Below are 22,988 nucleotides of genomic sequence, written 5' to 3' on the forward strand. Positions count from 1 at the left end.
CGGCCAGTTTGTATCTAGACCTGTCGGGCTTGGCAATGCAGATAGGCGTGAGCTGAAAAGATGATGACGCGCTCGCTGACTGTCCCCGCGCCGACTTCTGGCAGGGAACCCGTTTGAGAAAAGGGAGAGGAAAGGGGCTGGGGCAGAGGAGTCACTTTGTTTCCTGCTTGCGCCTCCCGGGGCATTTGCAGCGCGGGAAACTTGGCAGGGAGGGGGGACAATGGTAGCGTGTGTGGGGGGGATCTCACGGTATCCAGGCAACGGCGAAGCAGGAACAGGAAGGGAGAACGGCTTTGGGGCAAGACGTCGGCTTCGCCTCCATTTTGGAAGCTGGCGGGAGCGCGAACACAAAAGACGTGAGCAGGGCGTCCCCGCAAAAAATAAAAAAACGGGGCGGGGGAGAATGAGAGGAGAGCGAGAGGACTTGAAGGTGTGCGCGCCCGCCCGCGTCCTTTCTTGCTTTCCCTTCCGTCGCTGCCGGACGGAGCTCGCGCCGCGGGCGGGCGGGCAGGTTAAAACGTCAGGAGAAGAGCGGCGGGAATGCCCGAAGAAAGGTGAGTGAGTTTGAGGACGGGGGCGAGTGCGCGCACGGACACGCGCGGAAAGGTCCAACCGTTACGGCCGGCCGGGGGGGGGGAGTTAGAAGAGACCATTTTGGAAACCGCGGGGGGGGGAGAGCTCATTTTTAACCCTTTGTGGCCGGGGGGGGAGAAAACCGATTGTCCCCTCACAACTTCCCAATGGGGCACTAGAATAAATGAAGAAATAAATATATTTAAAATTCAAACATATACTTAAAATGTATCATCTGTATAATATATAGATTCACTATAAATATATATCTAAAATTATATATATTTCATATCAATTTGAATATATATTTAAAATTTAAATATATATATAATTTAATTTTTTTAAAAAAAATCTCCACACCCAACAGCCTGCCCAATAAAATATTATTTCCACCGCTGCCCCTTATGATTCTGCCTCATGGCCATTAATTAATAAGGATAATTAAACTTTAATCAATTAATAAGGATAAGTATACATGCAGAGAGAGAGAGAGAGAGAGGCGCACCCAAATAACTGAGAGAGGAATGCACTTTGCCTGCCTGTTTGTTCCCCTCAAAATTATCCCCTCCATGAGCATTCCTCCCTCTTTTAATAGCATTTTTCCTTCAGCGCTCCATTCTTCCTAAAGATAATTAATAACTTGAGTCCTAGGTTGGGGTTAGGGAGAAAATATTTTATTACGTTCATAAATTGCCCTCCAGAATCCCTCCACATTTCCCTTCAATTTCTTCTCTTTTCTTCCTTCCACACTCCTTTGCTTTTTAGATGCATTTTCCCTCTTGAAAGTCATGCCCCTCCATGGTAGCCCACTTCATCACACACACACACACCCCCATAAATATTCCTCTCCCTTTTACGAAAAGAATTGTTTCCCCTCTGCAGGGATGGCCTGGCCAATACCCGTCCCGCAGGCACCCCCTCTTTCAGTTACGCCAGCCTCCTTTATCTTCTGTCTGACCTCACTTGATCTGTGCTCTGCTTCCTGCCAAAGTGCTTTGGGGTGCTTTGAGATTTAAAATCATGGCTCAGAGGCAGGATGCCAAAGGGAAGGGCAGAGGAAAATTGGCAGCTTGCAGGCAGGTAAAGGTAAAAGGTGCCAACTTTTAAATGATGTTTTATAACAAAGTTACACAATGTAATTGCAAAAAGTCATATCTAATCCTCTTCTCCATGATTACTTTCTTTGACATTTCTTTTATTTCTGCCCTCTGCAAATATTGTTCCCTCAATGCCAACACTAAATTGTAAATAAGCAATGCTTAAACTACATAATAATATTCTGTATAGAGATACTATTTTCTCTATGCGCAATTCTACTTTAAAATTGTTTTCCCCATCATAATTCTCCCCCCCTTTAAATTTCATCCCCATCTTTTCCTCCACCTTAAACCTTTTTCCAGATGAATATTTCCGTTTCACAATCCCTGAAGTATTCCCCACCCTATGACTCTCCTCCAGTCACCCGTGCGGTGCTAAAAATATGCCTTCTCCCTCTTCCAAACTATTTCACACCTTATATGGTGGGTTGGAAGAAGGAGGGCAGCAAGAGAAGCCTATTTGGGGGTGGCCCCTCTGTGCACATCGAGGTCAAGGAAGGAGGATCTGTAAAGGTTGTTCTCCTAGTTTGAAGGAAACTCTGTCTTCCAGTTTGTGGAAGAAACAAAAAATGTTAGATTCTCAATGGGGCAAAGAGCAGATCTTACCTATCTGGCAGATAGCGTAATGCTTAAAAGATGAATTTGCTCTTTTAGGTGCTGGTGGAGAGGAGATGTGATCCAACAATGCAGTTAAAGGAAGGCCGCCCTCATATCATCCTTCCATGGTGTCAGTCACTGTTTCTTAATCTGGTGCATAAGAAAATTATATCCCCCTCCTCAGATATCAGTTTAAAAGGCTTTTCTCCTGTTGAGGAGGGGTTCACTATATGGGAACTGGCTGAAAAGGTGGGCGTCATGCACCCTAGTTTGTTTCAGTTGTATAATGCACCACTGCCATTTGGGGAGATCCGTGAAGAGGGTGGGTTGGAAAGGTACCCAAAGTTCAAGGCGATGCAGGCAGACTTACTTTGCTAACTGAGTGGGGAGGTGTGGAGGGATTGCATCTGGAAAATAAAAAGAGCGATGAGAGGCTCATTCTATTGCCCACAGGGCTGTGTCTGCATGGGCATGAAAGCTAGTCCAGGCAGGCGTTCTTTAAGCAGAGAGAAACTGGAACATATTGGTGCTTCCCATCTACCTCAAGCACCTTGTGTGGGAAATCAGCACCTTGGAAAGTGCAGGGCGTTCGTTCCATTATACGGATCGGGGTCAGTGAGGCTGCCAACTTATTAAGCAAGAGCAAGCCGCTTCTTTCGAGAAACCAACAGGACAGGACTAGCTGTGCGCTGAATAATGAGGAAATAACCTCGGAGGTTGCAAACATGCTTTATGGCAGGCCTGCTGATGGAAACTGGGTCGGCTCTTGCAAATTCACGTTAACCAGACAGGAAGATCATGAGAAAATGCTATTTATTTTGTTCTGTTCATAGGTTTCATCTGAAGCTCAGGGCAGATTTTAAAAAATATTATTTAATTATAAGGAGCATCTTCCCCTCTCCTCGTGGCATTGACCTCATCCCTTTTCCTGACCACCAAATGGCAGTTTGAACTTCTGCACAATTTCCAGAAGAATGGGCTAGCTTCCAGGAGAAAGGGATTCCAGAATAGGTCTGACAGTAGCTCTAAATGGAGCATCCATGTCCAGAGGCAGGATACCTCTGAATTTGGGGACAAAGGACAAGGAAGGGGCACTTCCCAGAGGCCAGCTGCAGTTTGAAGTGCGATTAAATAGCTGCTTGATCTGCTCCCGCAAAGAAGTTCTAAGGAACAAAGGCACCACTTTGCATAATAGTGATTTCTTGTAGGACTGGATCCGATTTTGAGATCCACATCTTCTTTTTCTTCTGCGGTAACAGAGTTAGCTTGTTAAGTCTCAAGGCCACAACTGGGTTTCTGCTCCAGTTGTAATTGTTCTAAATTCCTTTCTCCATTTGTCCAGGAGAGATCTGAGCCGAGTTAACTTTTCCAGGACTGCTGCCAACTGGAGAGAGCGCTGGTCAGGGGTACAAGATCAGCCTACACAAGCTTAATCTTGAGCCAAAGTGAACGCTCCCATGGGAACAGACTCCAATTGCCAGAGGTTAGCATAGGCAACAGGATTAAACAGTCTGTCTCTCCACTACATCCCTTTACTATGTCTGAAGACAGCTTTAGTAGCTCATAGAAAAGGTTTCCAAAACAGTCACGTAAGTACTGTTTTATTAGGAACAACCAAATATCACAAAATAGTGAGCAAGGTTTTGAGTTCTACAAGGGGAAGGGAGAGGTTTTGGGGGGCACGGTGAAGAATCCCCAAGTCTTCAGCTTGTAGTTAATTGCATTGGTCAGGAATATAGGATCAGTCTGTACTGGATTTGGGTCCAAAACAGATGCGCTACTGGACCAGAGTAGCAAAAATAAAAATGCATCTGATAAAGTGAGGTTCTGATAATGAGTCTCTTTTTAAGGTGTCTTAGAACTGTGTTATAGTTTTAAAAATGATATTGTGCAGCATCTCCCTTTTTTGGTACTGAGCTTGCACAGCAAGGGGGGAAGAAAGTATTTTTGCAGCTCAGGTGGAAAACCCACTGGAGAATAATCTCTCAGAGCCAGCCCTGAAGAGCTAATCAGTTGCAGCTTTTGTGTCTGCTAAGCAAGCAAAGCAGGGAGAGCTCTGGGGCTGGCTTTTCCACTGGGAAGGGTGCTGGCCATTGGTGGACAGAGATCAAATCTTGCCTTTGATTGGAGGGGGTGCCAGGGCTAGCGTCCGATTGGCAAGCCAGGCAGGGTATCTACAGGTAAAGGCTGGCCTCTGATTGGAGGAGACCTGGCTTGGTGTATGCACCTAGAGGGCTGGCTTTGTGCATGCAAACCCATGTGGGACCCTTGGGCATTGCTGTTTGCATTTGGTTGTGAAGGCAGAGGCCATTGGACGGGGTCCATTTTGGAGACGGAGAGTGAATGAGGGAGAGAAGCGGTGGCCAACTCAGTCAAAGGTCGGGTGAGGCTGAGCCTCGCTGGAGACGTACGTGGGCAGCTGGAATAAATAAACTGGAGGGCACGAGCAAGTCCAGTGAGCAGAACTCCAGGCTCCAGTGGACAATGGCCAGAAAGAATCACTACACCAGGCAAGTGACGGGTGTCTTGTTTTGCTGTCCCCTTGGGAATAACCCCTGTTAACTTCCTGTGCCGGCACCCAGCTGGAGAGTTTGACCGGCAACCTTGGAAAAGGCAGGCAGTTTCTCCCCCTCTTCCCTGTTTTCCCATTAAGGAGCCTGCAGAGCAGAGTGGGCAGTTTGTCAGCTGCGTGAACAGATACGAGAGCAGATTAGGTGAAAATCCCCTGGGTGCTGCCGTGACTGAATTCGCTCGGGAAGTTGCAGGAGGCCGGTTGAAGAAAGCGTGCATGTAGATGTGAAACTCCTCGGGAGTGTATTTTATTAGGAGATACCGTTTGCGTCTGTTGATGAAACGTTCCTGATGAAGACAACCGAAGTGCATCAGGAGTCATAGACTAAATTCCATGTTATCACCCTTGCCTCTTGCTTCTCTCCTGTTTTGGGCGTGGCCCCCTTTTTGTTTGCTGAACAGCCCGTGGGGCATTTAATGCAATCAGCCTCCTTTTGTCAGGCACATGTCCTCCCGGCTTTGGTCTTGGATGTGGGTTGTAATCTCAGCTCTGCAATAAATTCTCCTTGAGTCGCTTTGGGCAATCTCTGCTCCCCTGATCTGCAAAATGTAAGCTCCCTCTGAGAGTCCTCCCTCACAGGGGTGTTGACAAAAGATAAACAATGAAAAGGAGGAGGGAGGGCTAAATCCAGTGCCCCTTTATCATCACTGCTGCTGATACGAGACAATCAGCGGCCTCCTTTCCAGTTTTCAGCATCTTTATTCGCAGCCTTGGTAGTGACTTCTTGCTGCTTTTCGGTGCAGTGCTGGCTTGCTCAGGAAACTGGAACTTACAAAGAAGACCCGATAGAACCACTGCATGCCCCAAAGTGCTAGAGACGAGACAGAGCACAGCATTGCGAAACCGCCTGGGTCAAATCACAGCTGCTCACTTTATATGAAAATATTTGCACTAGACCCGCCCCAAAAATAAACAGAGAGAGGAGCCAACGCAGCTCACCTTCCTCCCCCTTATACTTCCAGGTCCCTCACCATGGTCAACGAGTCTTGTAGTGCCAGCAATGGGATCATTGGCTCCAGCAACGGGATGACCAGCTTACGGTCTGACGGGAACAGCAGCGGCAGCGAGAGCTCCAAGGACAGCTCGCGGTGCTCCACCCCCGTCCTTGACGCCGAGCGGCACGATCGCCTGTGCGAAAAGATGCGCCGGAGGCAGGAGTCCGGGGACAAGTGGTTCTCCCTGGAGTTCTTCCCCCCACGGACAGCCAACGGGGCTGTCAACCTCATCTCCAGGTGACAGGGCAGTTGCAGAGGGGTGGGAAGGGAGGCGATGGACAGAGGAGGGTTACATTCGAAGTTGCAGTCAAAGTTCCCTGTTTTCCAGAGTGCAGTGGGCATGAAAGTGAGACAGCGGGCCAAGCAGGGCAAGACCTCTTCTGTTATGCCCCCTCCTGGGCTGGTATTACGGCCTCTATGCATTGGGAAAAAGAAATCCTGCCCTCAAGTCATAGCTGACTTATGGCCACCCTCGGTGGGGTTTTCCTAGCAAGAGACTAAGAGAGGTGGTTTGCCATTGCCTGCCTCTGTAACCCTGAACGTTAGTGGTGAATAATTCAACCCAACCCTCTTTAGGCCTTTGTCATCTTGCTCTCTCTGGGTCTGTGTCACACAGGTTGTCACTGACCTCAGACGGCAAATAATTCTTGGCTTCTCGAGTTTGCTTTATGCTCGGTTGTAGTAGGGTTGGGACGCTGATTGATCATCTAGTCAAGCGTCAGTTGACTGCTTGTTCCTTGACTGCAGTCAAACATTGGCAAATGCTGCTTGGAGTCAAGAACGGCACCCAGTAAGGAGCTGCCCCCCCCTTTCATTTTGGGGTCATTTGTTAGCAAGCGCAGGGATGAGAACTGATGGCCTGCCGCATTGGCGGGCAAGCTTAGCACGGAGCAAAGCTTCTCCTGGTAAAGCTGCAGGTCTTTCCAGACAGGAAGAGCTTGCCCACCGAACACGGAGTACATACTTTAAAAACTGGCTTTTGTTTATTAATAGTTGCTTTCTTTCATTTTGTATGCTATTGCCTTTTTAAAAACAGCTTTGAACCTGTAGCCAACAACAACAGTGAATTGTCCATGTTTTACATGCATTGTTAAAATGTTTTTTAGAAGTTACTTTTTTATGATGACTTTTTCAATTTGCACAAGTATCAAACCTGAGTATGATGAAAGTATCTCACCTTTTTATGCTTTGAAAATATTTGAGCTATCAGCTGAACGGATCTCTTCTGACTGCTCAAGTGGCCGTCTTTGCAATCCAGTATCTTTGCCTGGGTAAAATTGGCAGGTTCGACCGCATGGGGGCAGGGGGCCCACTCTTCATCGACGTCACCTGGCACCCGGCTGGGGACCCCGGCTCTGATAAAGAAACCTCTTCCATGGTGATCGCCAGCACAGCGCTCAACTATTGTGGCCTGGAGACCATTCTGCACATGACGTGTTGCAACCAGACGAAGGAGACGATCAGCGCGCACCTGCACAAGGCCAAGCGCTTGGGCCTCAAAAACATCATGGCATTGCGCGGGGGTGAGTGGCTGTTATGCGCCTGTATGGAATTAGGGGCAAGGGTGGTCAGGTGATGCCGGAGCGAGGCAGGAGCGGATTGACCCTGTGGCTTACTGGGAAAGTTCCAGGCGTCTCTTGCAGGGACTGTCGCAGCCACGCCCCCACCCCTGTGCAGGTGCCACTCAGTTTGGACTCAGCTGGCCACAGCAATGATGACATAGATCTCACCTGTCAGCTCAGTCCAGAGCTTCTTGGTTGGGACCTGGGCAACAGTGCCAGGGGAGGACACAATAGACCAGCTTTTGCCTGTTGTTGCCATTGGTCATGTCCAGGCTTGGCTCTCCATGCTCCAGGGCCATTTTGAACATCCACCTGGCTTCTACCTGAGCCAGGGCCTTCTCAGTTCTTGCTCCGACCTGGTGGAACTCTCTATCTGAAACTAAGGCCCGGCAGGATTTGTTATCTTTCCGCCGGGCTTGCAAGACGGAGATGTTCCACCGGGCATTTGGTGGGGGCTGGGCTGTCCTCTCGCTGGCCATACCACTGAAGACCCACCACCACCCATGCAGGACAATGCTGCATTGTAATATTTAATATTCTACACCCACCAATTTTAATGTTTTTTTATACGATGTTTTAATGTTTTTATAATGTTTTTACTGTTTTTAATTTGTTATCAAACCGCCCTGAGCCCGTCTGATGGGGAGGGCGGTCTAAAAATGTAATTAAATAAATAAATAAATAGATAGATAAAATCCCATTCTGCCGTAGAGCCAGGCTCTCTTGAACATCGACCCGAGATGGGTCTTTTCAGGCTGGTAGAAGAAACTGTTCTGTGGACTTCTCTGCTCTCAAAGTGTGGCTTTAAGGCTGGAAAAAAGAATACGGAGAGTGCGCATGAAGTGAAGCCTGCACTACAGAGGACTGCGTTTGCTAGAAGGGAGACGGTGCTCAGACTCTCTCTCTCCTTGCTCAGATCCAATAGGCGAGGAGTGGCAAGAAGAAGTGGATGGCTTCAACTATGCCACAGACTTGGTGAAGCACATCCGTTCTGAGTTCGAAGATTTTTTTGATATCTGTGTGGCAGGTAAGGAGCCTGGACTTTTCTGTGTGCTGGAAAACTTCCATTATCCATCTTGTTTTTGCCCTTAGGCTTCAAAGGGTAACCCCAGTGCTAATCTGAGTGGGAAATGAAATTAGGCTGCAAACCAACAGAAGCAGGGTTTTTTTGGATATAATATTAATAAGAGTCTGTCACAAAGGGAGCCTCCTTTACGGTTTTCATGGAAAAGCACAGGGCAGAAATGCTTAAGCCGGCGTTCCAGGGTGCTGAAAATGATTGCGAGTCCAGTCTGTATTCTCTTTGGGTCTTTGTGTGTTTATGGATTAACGTTTAGTTGTTTGGAATTGTGCTTTATTATCAGCTGCTTTGTGAAGGATAAAAGTGGGGTAAAAGTTTTTAAAAAATAAATAAATGAAGCAGCAGGAAGGCTGGTGCTCCCAAGCAGCCACACCTGAGAGCAGAAAGGTAAACTCTGAGGTCCTTTACAGGCATGAGCTGAGAAATGCAACAACTGGCGGACCGGAGGTGACCGTTCATCCCTTTCTGTCAGTAGCCTGCCATGAATTGCCCTGTGCAAAGTGACAGCCCCCCTTTCTTAAATGCTCCATACATTGTAGAGCATGGAAAGGGAGGGTCATCTCACTCCATGCCAGGTGGGAGAGACAGGCTACACCCTTTCCTTTCCTCTGGTGCACACAAGATGGGTTGGTCTCATTTTTCTCTGAGCTTCGAAGATACCTCTCTCGCTGCTTCTAAGTGCCACAAAGCCTAGCATAAGTTCATCATATACCAGCCTGGACTCTGTTCAGCCAGAGGGCTCAGAGGAGGAGCAGGGTTGGTAGGGACCACAAAGAATGGTTGGCTGCTAAGGCCAGTCAAAGTCTTGCTTGTGGGTATAGATTGATGGAGATGAGAGAGCAGAAGAGAACTTACTTGGGTCAAAGAAAAATAGTAAAGAGTCCAGTAGCACCTTTAAGATTAACCAACTTTATTGTAGCATAAGCATTCGAGAACCCCAGCTCTCTTCGTCAGATGCAACTTTATTGTAGCATAAGCTTTCGAGAACCCCAGCTCTCTTCGTCAGATGCAACTTTATTGTAGCATAAGCTTTCGAGAACCCCAGCTCTCTTCGTCAGATGCAACTTTATTGTAGCATAAGCTTTCGAGAACCCCAGCTCTCTTCGTCAGATGCAACTTTATTGTAGCATAAGCTTTCGAGAACCCCAGCACTCTTCATCAGATGCAACTTTATTGTAGCATAAGCTTTCGAGAACCCCAGCTCTCTTCGTCAGATGCAACTTTATTGTAGCATAAGCATTCGAGAACCCCAGCTCTCTTCGTCAGATGCAACTTTATTGTAGCATAAGCTTTCGAGAACCCCAGCACTCTTCATCAGATGCAACTTTATTGTAGCATAAGCTTTCGAGTACCCCAGCACTCTTCATCAGATGCAACTTTATTGTAGCATAAGCTTTCGAGAACCCCAGCTCTCTTCGTCAGATGCAACTTTATTGTAGCATAAGCATTCGAGAACCCCAGCACTCTTCATCAGATGCAACTTTATTGTAGCATAAGCTTTCGAGAACCCCAGCTCTCTTCATCAGATGCAACTTTATTGTAGCATAAGCTTTCGAGAACCCCAGCTCTCTTCATCAGATGCAACTTTATTGTAGCATAAGCATTCGAGAACCCCAGCTCTCTTCGTCAGATGCAACTTTATTGTAGCATAAGCTTTCGAGAACCCCAGCACTCTTCATCAGATGCAACTTTATTGTAGCATAAGCTTTCGAGAACCCCAGCTCTCTTCGTCAGATGCAACTTTATTGTAGCATAAGCATTCAAGAACCCCAGCACTCTTCATCAGATGCAACTGATGAAGAGAGCTATGGTTCTCGAAAGCTTCTGCTACAATCAAGTTGGTTAGTCTTAAAGGTGCTACTGGACTCTTTACTATTTTGCTACCACAGACGAATATGGCTAACTCCTCTTGGATCAAAGAAAGATTCCCAAACGAGGAGAGTTCACAAAATCCAATGCTTTTAAGTTCCTGTAGGGGAGAGATGCAGGTTATAGGATGGTTGATTATCATTGTGGAGAAGTTGGAATGCCTTGGTATTTTGCAAAGGACAGATATTTTGTAACATTTAGTAATAGAGAGGGAAACAACCCCATGTCTTCCCATTGACCACAACAGGCTACCCCAAAGGCCACCCGGAGGCAGAGAGCTACATGGACGACCTGAAGCACCTGAAGGAGAAAGTCTCAGCAGGAGCCGACTTCATCATTACGCAGCTCTTCTTCAGGTCAGAGACATTCCTCACGTTTCTGGAGGATTGCCAGGCCATCGGCATCACTTGCCCCATCTTGCCTGGGATATTTCCCATACAGGTGAGACCACTTTGGGTGGAGCAGGAAGGTTTCCCAGCAGATGCCAAAGTCATGGCTTCTAGCATCTGAGCAAAAACGCCTTAATATGGTTAAATTATTTGTTGCTATCGATTTGTATAAGTACTTACCTTTAAAAGGGATCAAAGTTCAAGTGCAGTAGCACCTTAAAGATTAAAAAAAAATCCAGAGTATGCAACAGAGATACCTGACGAAGTGCGCTTTGACGCGTGAAAATTTTAAAATTTTGTTCATCTGCAAGGTGCTACTGAACTCGAATTTGGTCTTACTACTACTACAGATAAACACTTTAAAAGGTGAAATAGCTGGGTCACCATTGGTGACCACTGGTTATTCACAGCATCTGCTGAGTGACTGAGCAGAGAAACGGCACAAAAAATAATGGGGGTCTTGTGACGCTCTAAAGCCTGTTGGTTTTCTGTCCTTGCTTAAGCACTTGTGGCCTAGTGTGAATTTTAACATGAACCTCAAAGAAACTCATGTTAGAATAAAAAGGAGAATGAAGAGGTAGTCTATAGTACTTTAGGAATGCAGGGGCAGATATTATTGTCAGTGTTCTCTCCTCTTCCCCCTTTAAATCCCTGATCTACTGGGGAGAAAGATTTCCAGACGGTTCTGTACTAGCTTTCTACTCTCAGGATTATTTTACACAATCAAAAAAACCCGTTATTTCCATCCCACCACATGCTGTTTGAATCTGGTCTACCCTCTGAGGACTAGCAGACTCGGCCGTGATCAGCAATACATGATTGGTTAACTATTTTTGAGTGGAAATCTTTGTTCCTCCAATTCAGGGTTATCATTCTCTGCGCCAGCTTGTGAAACTGTCTAAGCTGGAGGTGCCTCAGGAGATCAAGGACGTCATCGAGCCCATCAAGGACAACGATGCAGCCATACGAAATTATGGCATTGATCTGGCAGTGACCATGTGCCGGGAGCTACTGGACAGCGGCTTGGTGCACGGCCTCCATTTTTACACTCTCAACCGGGAAGTGGCCACCATGGAGGTGCTTAGGCGCCTGGGCCTCCGGAAGGAGGACCCCAGGTAGGCAGTACAGGATAAGCCTCTCAGGAGCAGCTCCACTGGGGTAGCAGCAGGCACATTGACCGAAGGAGGACTCAAGGGATGGGTGTACTTCCTGAAAGTGCTCAGGAAGCAAATTGGTAGCGGTCCTTTGGCTTCCCATAACACGCACGAGAGACCAATAATACAGGCCTATTAACAAAAGGGGGGAGGGTAATATTAGAATTTGGGGGGCCCTCAATGACATTCATGGCAGTAGATACAGGACAGACCGGAAAAAAAAGTGTAATGCATATTTAACTTACGGAACTCTCTGCCACAAGATGATGTGATGGTTACTTAAATGGCTTCAGCAGGGAGGAGGAGAGGTCTGTTCACAGCAGTGGTAGCTAAATGGAACTTCCATTGTCCAGTTTGGTGCAGTTGATAAGAGCTGGAGATAGAACAGGGAAACCTGGGTTCAAATCCCATCTCAGTGGTGAAAGTCACCGGCAGTGTAGTCCTGTACAAGGTTACTCCTGTCTAAGCCTACTGAAATCAACGGACTTAGACTGGAGTAACTCTGGATAGGATTGCGCTGTGGGTGTCCCAGAGCCAGTTGGCGCCTATCAGCTTAACCAACCTCACAAGGTTATAATGGGGTAAAAGAAGGGGGAGAATTGCCCTGAGCTCCTTAGAGGCCTGGCCAAGGCAGTATATCTTTGAAGATCAGCTGCTGGGTGGCTATCAAAAGCCAGCCTTTGGGGGCATAAGAGTAAAGCATGCGTCCAGTTTGAATTCAGAGGAAAAGAGGAAATTGAACTGGATGCAAGAAACAAATATTCATGCGGCTGTTTTATTCCTACCCACGCAGGCGGCCCTTGCCATGGGCCATCAGTGCTAACCCCAAGCGGCGAGTTGAAGACGTCCGGCCCATTTTCTGGGCTTCCAGGCCCAAAAGTTACATCTACCGAACTCAGGAATGGGATGAGTTTCCCAACGGCCGCTGGTGAGTGCCTGATGGTGGGACTGTAGAAGAATTGGGTTGGGCTGGGAAACGGTGATGAGATGAGGCCGGCAGTGGCCTTGCAGAACTAGGGGGTGATAATGACTTTCTTCCTTATATGCTCGTTTCTTGTAAAATCCAGAGCGTTGCACAATAAAAATGGGGAAAACCCTAATGTCCAAATTAATTAAAAGTGACACTAAAATAAGTAGTCCTCATTAATCTTAGATCCGTGTGAGTCTGTAGTTGCAAAATAGTAGAGTCCAGTAGCACCTTTAAGACTAACCAACTTTATTGTAGCATAAGCTTTTGAGATTCACAGCTCTCTTTGTCAGATGCATCGTCAGCTTTCGAGAACCACAGCTCTGATCTGATGAAGAGAGCTGTAGTTCTCGAAAGCTGGCGATGCATCTGACGAAGAGAGCTGTGGTTAGTCTTAAAGGTGCTACTGGACTCTTCACTCCTCAGTCTTGTTTTCTGTTGCCTAGCAACATCCACGGGGAGCCCATTTGTGCATGGACGCTCTGCATGGACAGTGATCTCTCTCTGCATGCCGCCTCTCGTCCTTCAGGGTGGGGTTTCCCCCTTCTCCCTCCACTAACCTGCCCCTCTCCCCCAAACCCTCAGGGGTAATTCATCCTCTCCAGCCTTTGGGGAGCTCAAGGACTATTACCTCTTCTACTTGAAGAGCAAGTCACCTCGGGAGGAGCTCCTGAAGATGTGGGGTGAGGAGCTGACCAGCGAGGAGAGCGTCTTTGAGGTGTTCAGGTGCTACATCGCCGGAGAGGCCAACAAGGACGGCCAGAAGGTGAGGGCTTTTTGCTGCCGAGAAGCATGAGAGATCCCACATGGAGAAAGAGCGTGCTTCAGGGTCTGGGGTGGGGAGTGGTTGGAGGGTGGTAGCAGTGGAAGGATTATTACAAACTTAACTGCCGCTGCTCATCCTGTTTTTTAAAATAAAAAAGCCTTGCTAGGTCAAAATCACACTTGCTTTGCCTCACCCCCCTTTGGAGCAGGAAGCAAGAATGCTGATCTGAAAGAATGGCACTAGAAATGATGTCTGGCTTCCAGGCCCATTGGTGGATTCCTGGCTAAAAGGCAGGGTGCTTCCCTCCGTTCCTGCCCCTCGGCTGTGGGGCTGAGAAAATGGCTTTGGGTGCACCCTCTCCCTCCCCCCTGCTATTTATCAACTCTGTGGCCTCTCTGTAGGTGACCTGCCTGCCCTGGAATGACGACCCCCTAGCTCCCGAGACCAACCTGCTGAAGGAGGAGCTGGCCAAGGTGAACAAAAGAGGGATCCTGACCATCAATTCCCAGCCGAACATCAACGGCAAGCCGTCCACCGACCCCATCGTGGGCTGGGGGCCTAGCGGGGGCTACGTCTTTCAGAAGGTATTGGCTCTGTCCGTGTGTCTCTTCCCTCCTCCCTTCGGAATCTTGGTTTTCCATATAGCAGCAGGGGAGGGGTGTTAGGGCACCGTGTCCACGTGCCTGCTTTGCGTGGAGAGAGTTCAGTCCTGGAACCACCACTCAAAGGATCTCAGATGAAAAGTGCTACAAGAAGACCTCTCTCTGCCTGTCCCTCTGGAAATCCACTGCGAGTCCGAGAAGACTGTTTGGAGGAGCTGGTGGATGTGAGGCAGCTTCGGAGGCCCATTTCTTCCCCTTTTAAATACCCTTAGCCATCCTGAGTACCCAGGGTGGAGCGGGATGGATAAAAACAAATGGCTTTTCTTAAACTACGAAAGGTTTGTTTTTGGTCGGCTGTTTTAAAAAGTTTACCTGATGGTGTTTTCTAATCTAACACAATGCAAGTCTGCATCAGAGATCTACGCTTAAGCCTTTTAAAAACACAGTCCATTATCTTCTGTCAAACACAATGAGTTTAAAGCCAGCTTTTCTAGATAACAGAAAATTTGACCCCAGTGGCATCTTAAAATTCACCAAAATTTTCCAAAATAGTAAAGAGTCCAGTAGCACCATTAAGACTAACCAACTTTATTGTAGCACAAGCTTTCGAGAACCACAGCTCTCTTTGTCAGATGCAAAATTTTCCAGGATATAAGCTTTGGTGAGTCAAAGCTCACTTTGTCACAAAACTGAGTAAAGAATCCAGTAATAGTAGAGTCCAGTAGCACCTTTAAGACTAACCAACTTTATTGTAGCAGCCCTACTCATGAGCACAAGAGTGGCTCTGCCTAGCTGCAAGCCATTAATTGATTAATTGTTGTTAATTGTTACAGCAGCTCTTCTCTGTGTCCATTTGGGTTAAACAATGTTTGAATTACAAAAGGAGGACCTTGCTTTAAATCTGCAATTTAAATTGATCTTTGGTGCAGGGAACAAATTTCATGAACCAACTGGCCTGGGCACTACAGTTGTTCACTTTTCTCAGAGGGGCGCTCGAGACAGAAGGGCACCGAACTTCTCCTCCCGTGTTCGGTAACAAAACAGCATTGCGGGAAGGTGTCAGGGCACCTTGTTTGCAACCACAGAAGAAACTTGTTACAAGATAAGGAGTGGGCACTGCTCTGGCATACTTATGCACCCGGGCACCTCCCTTCTCCTTTGTGTGAGGGCAGACCTCTGCATTATGGCTGTAGAACCCTGCTGGAGAACGCAGGTTGGCGGAACAGCTGTGTGGCAGCAGGGCAGGGTGAAGCCCAGCTCTGTTGGGCCTGCAGGTGCTGCAAGTGGTTGAGGGAAAGAAAGGTCACACACACACACACACACCCTTAGGACAGGAGGTGGGGATATTTCAAGTGGGGAATAATGAATGAGAAATTGGGGAGGGGGCGCCAGGGTCTGTGATCTCCCGGGCCAGCCAGTTGCACAGCAGAGGGGCCAAGAGATTAAGGGGTCTTAGCAAGTCTGCGTGTGCTGCGATTAACACAAAAGGAACACAAAAGGAGCTCGGCTGTGAAGGTCAAAGCCCTCGTTAAGAGCCCATCAGGACCCGCTGTGGGTAGCCCCCTTACAATTCACCCCCCACACAGTGAAATGGTCCCCCAGTACAAAATTAGGCCTCTTGCTTGCCTGGCTTTTAACACACCCTCTTGATCTTTGCTGTTCCTTTCTTATGAAATGTTAAATACCAGGAAATAATGAACAAAAAAGTGGCTTGTCTTAGCACATTGTTCCCATTCCCGTCAGTACGATCCAATTTCATACAAATGTGTCAAAGGCTTTCACGGCTGGAGAACGATGGTTGTTGTGGGTTTTCCGGGCTGTATTGCCGTGGTCTTGGCATTGTAGTTCCTGACGTTTCGCCAGCAGCTGTGGCTGGCATCTTCAGAGGTGTAGCACCAAAAGACAGAGATCTCTGAGTGTCACACTGAGAGGACATGTGTCTGTGACACTGAGAGATCTCTGTCTTTTGGTGCTACACCTCTGAAGATGCCAGCCACAGCTGCTGGCGAAACGTCAGGAACTACAATGCCAAGACCACGGCAATACAGCCCGGAAAACCCACAACAACCTTCATACAAATGTGTTGTCCTGCTCTCTTCTCTGTCTGTGGCTGTCTGTGGCTAATACCAGTCTGTGGCTGGGTGGAGACAGACGGCCTCTTTGCCAGGAAGAGGCAACACAACGTTTTAGCTGCAGCTCACAGCTCAGCAGAATCCTAAGTAGCTGTTCTCCATGTGGTGGCAGAAAGAGCCAGGAATTTTCATTATATAGCTAGAGATGGGGAACATCCCATTATGTCTTGAATTATTTTTAGAAGCGTTGCCCAGGAAGATCAAGGTCAAGCTAGACAAGCCCCTGGATGACACCGGAACAGTTTTCCAATAATGTGTCTGTCTCTGTGTGTGACACACACACACAGATTTTGATTGGGGCCACAGCTTGGGCTTAAGCGGGGGGGGGGGTGATCCTCCCCCTTGGCTGTTTTCCTGGCTTCAGAGGGCGCCAGGAAGCTGCTGTTTGCCCCATTGGAGGAATTACCCAGGTTGTCTGTAGTTTTGTGATCAATTGATGCCAATAAAATTTGCTTTGGCAATACATAGACTTAAATTGGAACAAGTGAAAGTAAAACTGAGGATGGGGGGGGCACTTTTGCTTCTCCAACAGGAACAGCCGTCTTTTGTGTCCTCTTGTATGAAACAAGAATCCAGTCTGGACTGCCAGCGCCATTGATGGGCAGCGTGGTGGTGGAGGGGGGAAGGAGATTTCCCTATTTCAGACCGCAATCGGGAGAGACTGCATTTCTGGGCAACACGCTAGGCCTACGTTATTATTTTTTAACACTGAAACGGGCCTGCATGCTAATTGTGCATGCCCAAAGGCATAATAAATCCCTTTGCTATAAGGAGAAAGAAACCAAAAGCAGGTGAGACGGGTCAAGCCTTCAGCCAGCACCAACGCTGCCAAGTGACGTTTTTGCAATTTAATCCTGGATAAATCCAGGTGTGGGCCTTTGACCCCTGCCAGAACTTGGGCCTCCATTTCAGTGGTTCTTGTCTGGCTTGCCTTGAATCAGAGCTGAAAGGAACAGGAGGCAGCGAATGCTAGTTTGGCCAGAGAGCTGCTTGAGAGGAGAGAGGGCTCGATCACACAGCAGACCGCCTACTTTGCAGGTGAATGGGTGATGCAGAGAGCATCCGCCTCTTCATGTGGGTATTTGGGGACTCATCGGGACCTTTCTTTCTTGCATCGTCCTAGCAGATGTGGTGCAGGAACATGCCAGGGGCCACCGTCTGGGAATTAACGGGTACCACAGGTGCACCAAACTTGAAAGGAGATCATTACTGTTACTGCTTTTGTTCCCCCACCATAATGTTTCCTTTTGACTGCTTGCAGGCTTACCTGGAGTTCTTCACCTCCAGCGAGAACGTCACAGCTCTCCAGACGGTCCTGAAGAAATATGGGCAGCGAGTGAATTACCACATCGTCAATGTCAAGGTGTGCCCTGGTGGCCATTTCTCAGATTGCTGGTGCACAAATGTTACTATAGAAACTTGGCAAACAAAGATGGGTGGACTTGGGCTCGAGAGCAGGAGAAAAGCCGTGAGTGGTATTCAGAAGGCAAGCCTTGGTGTTGAGGCGCAGGCAGGCAGGGACTGAAGTGCAAACCCCACCGAGGTCAGGGCTGCACTGGGCACACAAGTGGGTTGTCTGCTAGGAGGCAGCCTCCACTGCAGACCGTGGTCCAAACTGAGAACCCACCAGAAGCAGGCAGGGAGTCGAGGAGATGGGGAAAAGGAGCCGACCAGGCAGCAGAAGAGAAGGCGGCACCGTGCAGGAGGCAGACTACCAAGGCGTAGCAAACGTAGAGTCTGGCTACTGACCCAGTACCATTTATAGCCAGGCCAGGTCAGGAGGGACCAAGGGGTAGAGTGAGACGTGGCTGGAGGGTCCACCACCTCTTCCTCTCCTTTGCATCCTTTAGTGGCACTTGACATGTGCACAGATCAAAGGGCTCCTGATTCGAATCTCAGCTGATTCTTCCAGCAAGGCTGCGTGGAGTTCTTTTCCCCTTGGGACGAAGAGCCAGTTTCCCGGACATCTTTGCATAACAGAATGTGAGGCTCTGTCCCAAATTAAAGGCCAGCTTTCCTTCTGCTTTTCAGCTGGGCAGTAGCGTAGATTCACCGATGAAGGCTTCACCCAGTCGTCTTCCTTTCCGTGTTTGAGCTTTAGAGAACGTTTGTTAAACCCTTGCACAGACAGTTGGATGGCAGAGATTAATGTGGAGGGCGGGGCTCCTCTTCCAGGCCAGCTCCTTTTGGAAGCCTGGCTCCTACTGGCCACAGAGGGAGAGCAGCCAAGCATCTGGATCAAACCCACCCAGGCAGAAGGAGAAAGGGTTTGTTCTTTGGGGCATTAAATACGAGAGTCCTCAAGTTGGAAGAGGCCTTATAGCTATCTAATCCAACCCTGGCAGGCAATTCAAAGCTAGAGAATCCAGAGCAGAAGGCTGCCTAGGAAACCTCAAGTGTGGGAGAGACCCCCTCCTCCCTCTATAATTGGGTCCTAGGTGACACCGCTCTTTCCCTTCGTAATGTTCAACTGGAACCTCCCCTGCAACTTAGGCCCCCCCCAAGGATCTGGCCTTACTCTCTGGAGCAGCAAAGAAGTGGTCATGCCCTCTTCGCCATTCAGGTAGTTGAAGAGAGCAATCATTTGAAGATGGAGAGGGTAAAATCTGCAATGATTAAAGGACGGGACCTCGGGAAGAAACGAGCCCTGGCTGCTTCCGCTTTCTAACCTTTCCCCCTTCCTGTTGGCAGGGTGAAAACATCACCAATGCCCACGACCTGCAGCCGAATGCCGTGACATGGGGCATCTTCCCCGGCAGGGAGATCGTTCAGCCGACAGTAGTGGATCCGGTTAGCTTCATGTACTGGAAGGTGAGAGGTCCCCATGAACAAAGATGGATGCATCCAGACCTGCCCTGCAAACATTTAGGAATGAGCGCTCTTACCTCCATGCTCCCTCCCACGCGTTTTAACATACCAGCACACAATACCTGCTCATGTTCAGGGGTGGCACTAGGGGGCATTCAAAGCCCCTCCCCCCTATCCTCATAAGCTACAGGAATTTAGTTGGGGGAGCCTAGGAGCTTCCTTCTGGAAGACAGCTCCCTCTCCTCCAGCAAGGAGGAAAAGGCTCTCTCTGTGCAGAGCAAAGGGACACTGTACCTGCGGCAGCTGGTCGGCCACTCCTCTCCCTCTGCCTCTCAGCCCTGCTTGCCGGCCCCCAGCCTGCCAAGGGACAGCCTGGCAGGCTCTGCTGCTGCTCTTAAAAACCTTCCTCCGGTTTGGTGGAAATTGAACCCGCACACCAGAAATGTTGTCACAGACTCAAAGGGTAAAGGATTTGGTGCATGGGCTGCCCTTTGAGCATTTTGTAGGGCTTTGTGCCCCATGAGATCGAGATATAAATGTACAGCAAGGATTTGTTAAACTGGGGGGGGGGGAATTGTTCTTTTTGTGGCCCCGAGGACAGGTTTGAACCTGTCTGAACTCCCCAAACATTCCTGCAGTTTGCAGTCTTGAGTCCACTGTCCTGCAAGTTAAATTGCCAGAGATGACCCATTTTTAGCACATGCACACACACCACAGTAACCCATCTCTCTCTCTCTCTCTCTGCTCTTCTTGGACAGGATGAGGCCTTTGCTCTGTGGATCGAGCAGTGGGCCAAGCTGTACGAAGAGGAGTCTCCCTCCCGCATGATCATCCAGTACATTCACGACAACTACTATTTGGTGAACCTGGTGGACAATGAGTTCCCCCTCGACAACTGCCTCTGGCAGGTAGTGGAGGACACTTTTGAATTGTTGAACTGTCCAGCCCGCCAATGAACAAGGTCCCCCAGGTGATCCGGCCGGAAGCACGCTCAGACTCGGGTTGCAAGATGGAGCTGCAGCGTCCCCCAACACTCCTCCAGAGAGTGCCTCTGGCTATGCTTCCCCCTTCCTCTTCCTCTAGTTGGTGACCACTTACCGTGCACAAGGGTGTTCGTCCTCCCATCTGATCCAGTTTTAAAACTTACCTTCTGGTTTTAAATCTTACCCTTTTTTTTTTAACCTCAGTCACAAGACTAAGGGCAGCTTGAAACCTTACTGGCCTCCCCCTGACCTCGCCCTTCTCAACGCCAACACGCACGTTCTTGGGTTGCACTCTAAAAAAAAAGTTCTGAGCCATTTCCACAGTGCGATGCCTTTTAATTGGCTATTAAGCTGATTGACGGTTCTATAGTCTCCAGTCCAGAACAACATATGCTGGGACTTCTGACCCAGCAGACCTCCACAAACCTTGGGGATTTGGTTAGCTATTTATTTTGGTTTATTTTCTAAGATGCAGAATGAAGGACTCTTTCTAGGTCCCTTTTTTAACCTACTGGGTGAACTTGTCAGATATTTAAATGTGTAAAAAAAAATAAATGTACATAATTGATGCGTCCATAAGTTGTGTTCTGGAATGGTCAGAGAATCTAGGAAAACTCCCTTTTACTGTCCATAGATTGATATTGTCAGGGTTGTAGTTGTTCACCCCTGAATCTAGAGCTGCCATGTGTGACATGCAAACCTTGAATTTAAGAGTTTGAAATTCAAGAGGCTGGAAGCTCTACTGTCTTAGCCAGGCTCATAGAATTTATCCCTGGCCTGGCAGCTTCGTAATGCCTGCCAGTTCCAAGGACCAGTGTTACATACACTTACTGCTGCACTCGATACCTGGGTAGGCCAAGTTCCAGAGTACATGCATAGTCCTTGATATCTGGGTAGGCTAAGTACCAGGCCCCTGCTGGGTGGTGTCCAGTTTGAGCCTTGGTCCCTAAGGGGCATTTTCCAACCTTAGCAAAGCCTGAACTTCCTCCTAATTCTTTCCCTGATTCTGCATAAGAACCTGCACCCTTCTCATGTTTCACAACAGCCAATCAGAAAACCTTTGGGCATGTTTCTGCAAACTTGTAGGAACATTGAAACGGGGGGGCATCCAAGCCCTGGGATTCTCTCTGTTCAGTTTGTTGTGCAACCGAATACAGCCATTCTTGTCTGAGGCTGCCAATGTTTATTGTTCTGTTGCCCCATGTGGCAAGGAGGGTAGGTGACCAGTAACAGGGAAAGGAGTTTAGCAGCCCTCTCCAACTCTTTCCGGCAAGGTAAGCTGCTCAGTACCACAGCGTGACCTCACAGATAAACCGTCCACAAAGCTATGGCCTGTTCCCATCTAGAAAAGGGATATTCAGTTTGGACTGGCGAGACCATTGTGTGGTAATTGCAGGTTTGCAAAAGCGCAGAATCCAGAGGTAGATTTCAGCTTCCCAAGACTGAGATTTTCAGGAATCTAGTTATTTCTTTCAAAAGGTAACTCCCTACTTCTCATCTCTGTAACTCTAGATTTAGCAGATGAGAAATGCCAAATAAATCTCACAAACCACAGCAGTGGCTGGAATAGATTTCCAGGATATTGTGAAGGTTTCACAGAGCTCCAGAACCCTTCGTCCAATTAACGAAAAATCCAGAATAAAAGATCTAGAGGAATTAGCCATGTTAAGTCTGTTTCTGTAAAGAGTCCAGTAGCACCTTTTAAGACTAAAAATTTTATTGTAGCATAAGCTTTCGAGAACCACAGCTCTCTTCATCAGATGCAATAAAATGCTACAATAAAATGTATTGGAATAAAAGATAAAAGAGAGAGAGAGATGCAAAATGTGCTCACGTTTCCATAATTTATACATTTGCAAGATTCGCCTTTTCAGGGCGCAGATTTTGGCCAACCATCGCAAAGTTTGTGTTGCACACAGGTCTGATGAAAGGCTAATCCAAATCCGCCCTATAACCTCTGGACATTTTGCTCAGCTGTTCTCCCCTTTCCTGAGGCATGGCACACATTCTGTTGACAATCCCTCTGCAGTCCTGCGGAGCAGAAACTTGAGAAAGAAATCGGGAAGGTTTTTTCCTGCATCTTGAGCCACATTCTGTTCTGGGTCTTTATTGCCCCCAGCAGAACTGGATCATACAAACAGGCCTTGTTCTTCAAGGCAAGATTCGGACCAGGCCTGGAAATGTTTAACATGGTAAATGTCTGAATCATTTCCATCCCCAGTTTAGAGAACACCCTGTCCCTGAGCTGAATCTGTCCGTCGGGAGATGAGAGGGTAATCCCAGCCCCTCCATTGTACCGCGAGCTAATGAGTGCGGAAGGACTCCAGCAAGAAATCTCTTGGGAACGGGGTGGGGGGCAGCTTTGACAGGGGCATCAGCTGCCCGCAGCAGGTTCCTTTATCAGCAGCCTAATCAGCAGAAGCAAGAAAATCAAGGAAGGAGGCAAAAGAAGGAGAGAGCAAGAGGGGTGGGGGGGGGGCACTTGCCTGCTTAGCTGAGCATTTAATAGGCAGTGATGGATGCGAACACATGCCGGGAGTGGGTGGCTGAGAAATTCCAGCTGTGACAGGCTGGTTTAGAAATACAGCCTCATGTTCCAGGAAGACGAGGATGGCCCTGGCAAAGGGAGGGGGGGGGGAGGAAGCAGAAGGGTGAGTTGTTCCGCTACAAATGGAGTTTCCTGGGTCAGGAATGGCATTTGGGGACGAATCTGTTGAGGCTTTGTACACTGAAGAGCAATGACCCTCGGGTCACAGGTGGTTCCGTCAGGCTCTTTTCACAGCGGGCCACATCTCCCGGTTGCCACCGTGCCCCCCACCCAAAGGCTTAAATGCAGTCTGC

The 22,988-nt window shown here is 48.3% G+C and overlaps 1 protein-coding gene across 4 annotated transcripts; it reads left to right on the top strand.

The window, feature by feature from the left end:
- The first annotated feature begins 403 nt into the window (after positions 1 to 403).
- On the top strand, positions 404 to 20,715 carry MTHFR (methylenetetrahydrofolate reductase). 4 transcript variants are annotated; one of them, XM_055002006.1, is made up of 13 exons: positions 404 to 554; positions 3,610 to 3,750; positions 5,802 to 6,071; positions 7,119 to 7,357; positions 8,313 to 8,423; positions 10,594 to 10,787; positions 11,600 to 11,850; positions 12,683 to 12,817; positions 13,442 to 13,622; positions 14,024 to 14,206; positions 17,618 to 17,719; positions 19,048 to 19,167; positions 19,923 to 20,715. In XM_055002006.1, the coding sequence occupies exons 2-13, from the start codon at positions 3,725 to 3,727 to the stop codon at positions 20,118 to 20,120; spliced, it is 2,010 nt and encodes a 669-aa protein (XP_054857981.1). In that variant the 5' UTR covers positions 404 to 554; positions 3,610 to 3,724; the 3' UTR covers positions 20,121 to 20,715. The 4 variants fall into 4 exon arrangements, with proteins under 4 accessions (XP_054857981.1, XP_054857982.1, XP_054857980.1 ...); XM_055002005.1 differs by lacking the exon at positions 404 to 554 and adding an exon at positions 4,568 to 4,777 and having other exon boundaries at positions 3,734 to 3,750; XM_055002007.1 differs by lacking the exon at positions 3,610 to 3,750.
- Positions 20,716 to 22,988: the final 2,273 nt, after the last annotated feature.

Source organism: Eublepharis macularius, chromosome 17 (assembly GCF_028583425.1).
Source record: "Eublepharis macularius isolate TG4126 chromosome 17, MPM_Emac_v1.0, whole genome shotgun sequence".
Lineage (NCBI taxonomy): Eukaryota > Metazoa > Chordata > Lepidosauria > Squamata > Eublepharidae > Eublepharis > Eublepharis macularius.